Here is a 9,456-nt window from a genome sequence, read left to right as displayed (position 1 = left end):
GCCTCCTCAGCCTCCTCCCGGCGGAGACCCCGGCGCCGGTGAGTGACGGGGCGCGCGGCCCGGGGACCCGGGTTCCTCGGGGGCGGGGGGCCCCGCCCGGGCCTGCCGCAGTCCCCAGGACGCCCCCCCCTCCCCCCGAACGTCAGTGCTTCTCTGCCGGGCCCGAGCCAGGGGATCCCCAGTTCCCCCTGATCCTGCAGGTCTCCGGCCCACGAACGCCCTCTCTCCACGTCCTGGGAAGGCTGCCAAAGCGCTTTCATTCGCAATGATGCGCTCAAGTGCCAGGGCCCCCCACGAATCCTCTGCTCAGAGCTTACTCCACGACAGCCCCCTCCCCCGCCCCCCGTGCCAACAGCCCTTCGAGGGCAGCTGCTCCTGAGCCCTCAGTATGTCCTGTAGCGGGTGTGGCATGAGTCGTTGTGGCAGAGCTGCCCCCACTGTGTCCGACTAAACACAACCCACCCCCCAGTTCCCCCCTTTGTGGGTGCAAAAATATTTTCTATTCTGGTCAGTACCAAGAGTGCTTTTTTTTTTTTTACCCTCTCATGCAACCCCTCAAGAACACGGCTTCAAATCCACCCCTCGGTGGAACAGCTCCCTCTAGGGCTCTGATTTAATACCGTGTCCTCTCTAGATGCAGAAACATCTGCCTGCTTAGCATCAGGTTGTGGTGATATTCTGCCCAGCCTCCCTTCCTACCATCATCCTGGCCTCCTCTGCGCCAGAACAGTGCTTGGTACAGACTTTCCCTCGAAGAATATTGGGCCAGAGCAGTTAGTGTCCCAATCTTTAGCCAGTTCTTGTGACATTGTGCCAAACCTCCCAGGAAAGACCCTGCCTCTGTTTATGTCTTTCCCCGTAGGCATTTATTCTTTGTTGAATGAATATTCACTGTTAGACGGAACAGTGTCCAGACCTCTAACAGTTGTGAAGGGGAGAGATGCAAATAACGATTCATTTACAGGGTGAGAGGCAGGTCAAAAACAGTGCTGCTCTGTGAGTTTTGTGAGAGTCTGGTTGGTGAGCTGTTCCCAGAGATGAATCCTGAATCACAGGGTTTAACTGTGCCATTCAAAGATCTGGGTGGACTATACAAGTAAGGCCTTGAGGTAATGGTCCTGTGACTCTTGTGGAAGAGCAGCAGGGGAGGCTAGTGAGGTTGGAGCCTAGAATTGAAGGGAGAAGGAGAAGGCTTGATCCCAAATAGCTTTGGGACAAGTGATCTGGCCTTACCTCTGCCAAGCCCAGAAGATTCTTTATTCTCCCACCTGTCCATTCATAAACACTTTGAACACCTGCTTAATGATCACACACTTCATATAGAGAATAAAGTGGATTAAAACCCCTGTCCATGTAGAGTGAATATGCTAGTTGAGATGCTAGACAAGTAAAAATCAAAATACAGGGGCTGGGGGAGATAGCAAAATCCATAAAGTGCTTGTATCTGAGTTCACATTCCCCGCACCCACATTACATTACAAAAGTTGGACATGGTGGCACGTGCCTGTAATCTCAGCCCTGGGAGATGGAGACAGGAAGATGCTTGGCCAGCCACTAGTGGAATTAGTAAGCTCCAGGTTCAAGGGAAGACTGTCTTAAGTGGAGGGCAGTTGAGGAAGTCAGGCAACACCCCTGGCCTCCACAACACATGTACATCCACACACACAATCAAAATACATATATAAGAGGGTGTGGGACAGAGTTACAGGGGCTGGGCTATCACAAGACCCCTTGTGGGACACCTGTCTCTTCCTCTTGCCTTTCTAGTTAGCCACAGAGCAGAAGATTGGATCCTTCTAGAGTGCTGCGGCCCACCACGGGGCTGCTGCTTACAGCTTCCTCACTCTACCTGTGGAGTGGTTAAGAGGGTGAGCTTTGACTAGACGTACACATTTTCTCACCCTGTTGCTCAACTTCATCCTTCACCTACTCAGTAATGCTTATTCAGGGGCTGGCTGGATGGCTTAGTGGGTAAAGATGCTTGCCACCAAGCCTAGTGAGCTGAGTTCGATCCCTTGACCCATATGGTGGAAGAAGAGAACCAATTCCCACAAGTTGTCCACTGACCTCCATGTGTGCATGTGAACACATACAGTCAGTCAATGTAGTAAAAAATTTTTTAAATGCTTATCAAGCTATAGGTCCTGAGGACAGCTCTGTGAACAGAGCATTAAAATCTTGCTTCTAGGGCAGGGAGATGGCTCAGTGGCTAAAATACTTGTGTAAGCATGAAGATCAAAGTTCAGATCCCTGGAACCCACCTAAATATCAGTGTGTGTGGAGGCCCACCTGTAATTCCAGGCTCTGAAGGCTAGCAAGCCTGCTACGGAGACTAGCCATATCAGTGAGTTCCAGTTTGATTGAGAGACCCTGTCTCAATAGATAGGGTGGAGGAGCGATGCAGGATGATTCTTGACATCAAAGGCCTCCAGATGCACACACATACACCTGTGCCCACCCACATGCAAACATGCAGACTATACATGCACACCATGCACATACATGAAAAAATGGAGAGAGAAAAATAAAAAAACTTACCTATGAGAGGGAGAGCAGTAAAAGCAAGACCAAAGTAGCAGAAAACAAACTGTATTCAACAGTGTGGAGTGACGGGGAGGGAGATGAAGGGGGTGAAGGTGTGGGCCTGGGTGTCAGGTGGCGCTGGTCACTCAGCCCCATTCAGCAGACAGTTGAGCAAAGATGGGAAGGTGGTGAGGGAAAGAGGGAGGTGAATGTGGGGGAATTGGCATTCCAGGCTGAGGCTGTGGTTCCGGGACACAGGCCCTGGAGGAGAAACAGGGCTAGCACATTGGAGGAGCAGCCTGGAGCTATGGGGTCCTCCATGGTCTTCCAGAGGCCTTTGGGATTTTCTGTGAGTTAGTTTTTAGCAGGAGGATCATGGCCTGGCCGAGTGAGAGAGCAGTCCTCCTGGGTGTGTTGTGAATTTTGAACCAGGCAAAAACTATATAAAGCACAGAGCACTGTGCTTGGTTCAGTGAATGCCAAACTGAGGTGTGTGAATAGGAGGGAGGGAGGGGATGAGGCAGGTTGTATCTCTGGTGCACAGTGGGATGGGGCTTAGCCTTTGTTTTGGAAGGTGACAGAGTGAGAGACAGTGTAGGGGGTGGAGCGCTGGGTCCAGAACCCCACCTCTTACCACTCTGACCCTCAGTCTCTTGTGTTTCTGAGTCCAATTCTAGCCATCCTTTCCTGATGTTGGAAAAAAGATCTAGAAGAGTTCTCACTGTAGAAAGCACTCCTTCAATGCTACATGTCACTGCTGTTACAGACTAGTGTCCACTTAGTAATGAGCCAACTTAGTGGCTGTGGGAAAGCTGGCAGGTCCTGGCACCAAAAACATTCAGAATCAGCCAGGCGAGGTGGCACATACTTTTAGTCCCAGCACTTGGAAGGCAGAGACAGGTGGATCTCTGAGAGTTCAAGGCCAGCTTGGTCTACAAAGTGAGTTCCAGGCCGGCAGGAGCTACAGGGAGACCCTGTCTCAAAAAGACAACAACAAAAGACCCAGAATCAAATACTTGCTTTTCCTTTTGCTGCCTACACCAGTTTTGGGGAACGAATTCGTCATTCTTTGCCCAGTTTCCCCACTTCCAAAATGAGACCAAGAACAGCATAGGACAATTATGAAGCATCCAGGAGATGGTGTGTATAAAGGTGGTCAAACAGTAGACCTGACCTGTTACAAAAGTTTTGCATGTATGTCATATGTTCCTGTGTGTATACATGTTCATGTGTGTGCACATGCATGTGGAAGCCAGAGGTTGACATTAGGTGTCTTCCTCGATTGCTCTACACTTTGTTTTCTGAGGCAACCTGGGGCTCTCAGATTTGGCTAGTCTAGCCAGCTTGCTCTGGGGATCCCATCTCTGCCTCCCAAGCACTGGGATTACAGGCAGCTACAGGAAATGCCCACTCAGCTTTTCCATGGGTTCTGGGGACTTGAACTCTGGTCCTCACACTTGCACAGCAAGTGCTTTATCCACTGAGCCATTCCCCCAGCCTGAGTGTTTTTATGCAGAACCCTGCCCTGTGTTTGGTGGTGATGGGGTGCTGTCCCCCATTATATTTTCATAAAACCTATGACACATCTCACCTTAGAAAAGGAATAATTTGGGACTGGAGAGATGGCTTAGTAGTTAAGAGAACATGCAGCTCTTGCAGAAGATAAGACTTTTGGGTCCCAGTACACAGATGGGCCGGCTCACAACTGCCTGTAACCCAGTGATCTGACCCCTCTTCTGGCCTCTGAGGGTACCAGCATGTTGGTGGTGCATATACATAATCACACATACACATAAAATAAAAATAAATCTTAAAAGAAACAATGTAAGACTTCAGTCCAAGGCTGATGGCTCAGTTGGTGACCTGGATTCCATCCCTGGAACCCACATAAAGATGGAAGGAGAAGCAGGTGTGGAGTTGCATGCCTTTAATCCCAGCACTCAAGAGGCAGAGGCAGGCAGATTTCTGAGATTGAGGCTGGCCTTGTCTACATAGTGAGTTCTAGGCCAACTGGGGCTACAGGGAGACTCTGTCTCAAAAAGACAAAAAAAAGATTTTTTTAAATGGAAGGAGAGAACCAACTCTATAGAGTTGTCCTCTGACCTCTACATGCACCTTGTAGCATCTGTACAGTCCATGCACATACCACACAAACATTCGAACACACACACACAATTTAAAAGACTTCAGGGGATGAGCCAGGTGTAGTGGCTCTCGCCTTTAATCCCAGCAGAGGCAGGCGGATCTCTGAGTTTGAGGCCAGTCTGGTCTACTAGTGAGTTCCTGGCTCCAGGCCAGGTGGGGCTGCAGGAGATCCTGTCTCAAAAAGACCAAAAAAAAAAAAAAAAAAAAGACTTCAGGGGAGCCAGAGAGCTGGCTCAGTGGTTTGGTTTGGAGTAGTTCAGTTCCCATCCCCACATGATGACTCATGGCTATCTATAACTCCAAGGGATCCATTGTCCTCTTCTGGCCTCCATGGACACCGCATACTTAAATGATGTGCATACCTTGTACCTACACATAAAATAAAAAGTCTAAAACAGACATCAGTCCACTGAAGGAAGGAAATGTCTTATTTCTCAGTGGAAATTGTCATGCACCTAATAACTCTCGCTGTACTAATGGCACCCCCTTCGTTATCTGCCCATCTTACCCCGCTGCATTCATAGTACCATTGTCCCCATAATTCCTTTTCTGGGGGACATCGATCAAAAATGTCTTCTTCCCTGGGAAAGTTGTGGTCGTCGATTGTCATACACTTTTCTATTTCTGTGTGAGTGTGGGGTGTGCTCGCCTGGGTGTGCGTATGCAGAGCATAGGACGCTAGGAGCCGGCTCCTTCCCTGTTGAGGCAGGGTCTGCCTCGGGGGTTCTGCTGCTGCTCAGTGTGCTTCATCTTCCGGTCATCTCTCTTGTCCTACCTCCCAGCTCACTTTTGGGGTGCTGGGATCACGTGTGTACCACCCCATCTGTTCCCCCTGCTTTTTTCTCAATGTGGGTTCTGGGAATTGAGCTCGGCCTGTCAGGCTTGTGTGACAAGCGCTTGCTTTTACCTGCTAAGCCATCTTTCCAGCCTCTGTATTTTCATTCTGCAAATATTTAGCATTGTGGGCATCTTCAGCAACAACTTTTCTCTCTGGCACTCTCTTCAGCATTGGATGCTGTTTTCTTTTTTAACTTGTTTTTATTTAATTATGTGTGTATGGGTGTGTCTGTATGAGTGCAAGTGCCAGTGGAAGCCAGAGACTTGGGAGCCCCTGGAACTAGAGTTACAGGTGGTTGTGAGCCTCCTGACATGGCTTCTTTGGAAGAGCCGTCAGTGGGTGCTGGGACTCTGGAAGAGCAGCTAGTGCTCTTCACTGCTGAGCCATTTCTCCAGTCCTGTGTTTTCATTTTCATCCTTTGTAGAGCATTCTCTAATTTCCCTGGGATTCCTTCATGGATTTTCTGGAGGTCTAGGTGTTATTTAGTTTCTACAAAACAACAGATATTTGTCAGACACCCACAACATACCCACACATGCATTGCCCAGTGGCAAAGAAAACACTCCTTTAGTCCTTGCTTACTTGAGAGGTCAAACTGCAAACCTGTGGCAAAGGAATACGTACTATGCTGGTGGCAGTAACTGTGATGATAGGACTACAGCTGGATTCGCTAGAGGGTGGTGGGGGGAGGGGCAGAGACCTGAGTGAGCTCAGGGGGAGGTCTCATTGATCCCTGGGAAGGGTGTGGAGGACAGACAGGAGAATCCATGGGTTTTGTTGTTTTTGGAGAGTCTCATGTAGCCCACACTGGCCTCAAACTCACTATGTAGGTGAGGCTGGCCTTCAGCTCCTGCCTCAGTCTCCTAAATGCTGGGATTACAGATGTGCACCGCCATCCCTGGCAGAAGCTATTGAAGAGTAGCTGCCATACCTCCCACCAGGTCCCTTATATAAACACCCTTTATAACCCAGAGAGCACCCATAAAGACAACTGCATTCATATTGCCCCTGCACCTTCCTCTGTTCTTAGGCTACAGCCTCCGGGAAGTCTCCCATGGGGGCTGGGATTTTCTACTGGCTGGTTAAGCCAGTTGCTCCATGAAAGACTTGCCCTGTGGATCTTGAGGAAGTCCCTTGGCCTTTCCGGGCCTCAGTGTCCCAATTTACCCAATAAGTGTCTCCATCTAAGAGTTGTGTTGGGGGTTGGATGAGTTAACAGGTGGAAAGTGCTTAGGATGGTGAGCCATCTGTGTGAAACTCCCAGTCAGCGGAAGTTAACTGATATATACTCTAATGGAGGTAAGCACCCTGCTTTCTCAGCATGGTCGCTGTCCCCCACCATCACACTCTACACTGTGTCTTCCCCCTTGGCTCCTGAGTCCCCAACTTAGGTTCCTCCTGCAGTGGTTTGGTTAGCATGCCTTTGGTCCTTCCAGAGGTCAGATTAAATGAAGGGGCTGTGAAGGGCGTGGGATGTTGAGTCTTGTCCAAGGACACTTGGCACTGGATATTAATCATATCTAACTCTAGGTAAACTTGGGGTAAGGAGACACTTATCTTTCACCTGTGGGTGTAGAGAGCCAGCGAGGCAGATGGAATAGAGTCTGGACCTTGGGGAGCACCCCCCCCCCAAGCCATGACTCCTCAGCTTTAGTATGTTAAGGAAAATGAGGCAGGGCACACACACAGGACCGCAGAGGTAGTTCAGTGGGTATTTCCTGAGGCTATTGGGTGGGTCTAAGAACACAGCCTAACTCCAGGAGCTGAGGGGTCTAGTAAGGAGAGTGGATAGACATGGACAGTGAAGATCTGGAATGAAGTGTTCTAAAGGAGGAATAAGACAGTGCCTGCCTGCCAGCCTGCCTGCCTGCCAGGACAGGTTAAAAAAAGCCCTTTATCTAAGGACAGGCATCTGAGCTCTGCCCAGGTATGTGATGGCACTGGCACTGATACACACACACAGCACAAAGGGTGGGGTGCACTCTGCTAACATGTATTTCACCTTCAAATCCCACTGCAATGCAGGGGTTCTGGCCCCATTTTATATATGGAGACAGCATGGATCTCAGCAAAGGCCAGATGAGAACCCAGGCCTGCTCAGGCCCATGGTGTTATATATTCCATGGCATGATGCTGCCTTCCAGAAATGCCAGGCCCCTTGCTGGAACTGACTTTAGGCAAACAGATTTTTCTTTCCACTTCACATTCAAAGAATAGTCCCTCCCCCAATAGTGAATTCTTTCCCAGTTCTCTTGCCTTTCCTTTTCTGCTGCTGGAAGGGATACTAACAGTATATGGCCTTCAGTTGAGTACAGAGTGCTAGGAGTCATCCACCCTCAGAAACCCACATGCTGAACCTCATAGCATCACATGTTGCATCGTTATGGCAGCCCTGGGCTTTTCTTTCCTCATCCCACTCCACATGCTCACTCTAGCCCAGGCTGGCTTCCACCCTACTACATAGCCCAGGCTGGCCTTGAACTTGCACTGATCCTCCTGCCTCAGCCTCCTGCGGTGCTGAGATTGTGAAAGTGAACCCCTCTGTGTACTTTGTCATACTTGGAGATGAGGAAGCATTGGCACACGTTCAGTCACTTGCTGTGAGAGACCCTGGACTCAGATTCAACCTGGCCTTCTGGCTCCAGAAGCCAGTGTCTTAGCCTCTCTTGTGGTACTCTTCTTATCCTTATTTTACAAAAGCACGGCCTGAAGGGATGGAGACCAGAGCCAGGTATGGAGGAGGAGTGGATGGAGACACAGAGCGCTCCAGGGGCTACAAGTCCCCGTCCAAGGTCCTGGAGGAGTTAGTTGGAGGAAAGAAAGCAAAGGCCTGAAGGTGTGGGAGGTCTGGGAGAAGGCCAGGGGGTGTGATGACCCAGAAAAAGATGGAGGGAAGGTGTGGGGGAGTGACCAGAGATAAGAGGCTTAGGTGACCTTGAGTCACACAGGTAAGAGGAGAGCTGACTTATGGGAGGACAGTGGTGACGTCACAGATGGTGCTGTTCAGAATCCCCCTTCCTCAGCCCCCATCCTCTTCTTCACAGGGTCTCCCTTCTCTCCACCGGCCGAGATGGAGGCAAACCCAGCGGGCAGCAGTGCTGGGGGTGGCGGGAGCAGCGGCATCGGGGGCGAGGATGGGGTCCACTTCCAGAGCTACCCCTTTGACTTCCTGGAATTCCTCAACCACCAGCGCTTCGAGCCCATGGAACTGTATGGGGAGCATGCCAAGGCGGTGGCAGCCCTGCCCTGCGCTCCGGGTCCCCCGCCCCAGCCTCCACCCCAGCCCCCTCCACCCCAGTATGACTACCCACCCCAGTCTACCTTCAAACCCAAGGCAGAGGCCCCTAGCTCGTCCTCCTCGTCATCGTCCTCCTCTTCCTCGTCCTCCTCTTCCTCATCCTCATCCTCTTCACAAGCCAAGAAGCCAGATCCGCCCTTGCCGCCCACCTTTGGGGCGCCCCCTCCGCCCCTCTTCGATGCTGCCTTCCCTGCCCCGCAGTGGGGAATCGTCGATCTCTCCGGACACCAGCACCTGTTTGGGAACCTGAAACGAGGTGGACCCACGTCTGGACCTGGGGTGACGCCAGCACTAGGTGCTCCCACCGGGACCCCGGGGCCGCTCCCCACCCCCACACAGACCCCGCCCGGACCCACGGTAGGGACGGCCTGCGACCCAAGCAAGGACGACAAGGGCTACTTCCGGAGGCTCAAATACCTGATGGAGCGGCGCTTCCCTTGCGGCGTGTGCCAGAAGTCCTTCAAGCAGTCATCGCACCTGGTGCAGCACATGCTTGTACACTCCGGGGAGAGGCCCTACGAGTGCGGCGTCTGCGGCCGCACCTACAACCATGTCTCCAGCCTCATCCGCCACCGGCGCTGCCACAAGGACGTGCCGCCCGCTGCCGGGGGTGCGCCGCAGCCCGGGCCCCCTCTGCCTTCGCTGGGCCTCG

At 51.5% G+C, this 9,456-nt stretch overlaps 1 protein-coding gene across 1 annotated transcript in view; it reads left to right on the top strand.

The window, feature by feature from the left end:
• The first annotated feature begins 8,550 nt into the window (after positions 1-8,550).
• Positions 8,551-9,456, top strand: part of Znf865 (zinc finger protein 865) — a 3,778-nt gene continuing 2,872 nt past the window's right edge. The window contains exon 1 of the mRNA XM_029570163.1: positions 8,551-9,454. Coding sequence (XP_029426023.1) covers positions 8,577-9,454 — 878 coding nt within the window. The 5' untranslated portion in view covers positions 8,551-8,576. The remainder of the gene's footprint in view (positions 9,455-9,456) is intronic.

Source organism: Nannospalax galili, unplaced genomic scaffold (assembly GCF_000622305.1).
Source record: "Nannospalax galili isolate Female #2095 unplaced genomic scaffold, S.galili_v1.0 scaffold842, whole genome shotgun sequence".
Taxonomy (NCBI): domain Eukaryota; kingdom Metazoa; phylum Chordata; class Mammalia; order Rodentia; family Spalacidae; genus Nannospalax; species Nannospalax galili.
This window is presented reverse-complemented; position numbering and strand designations above follow the sequence as displayed.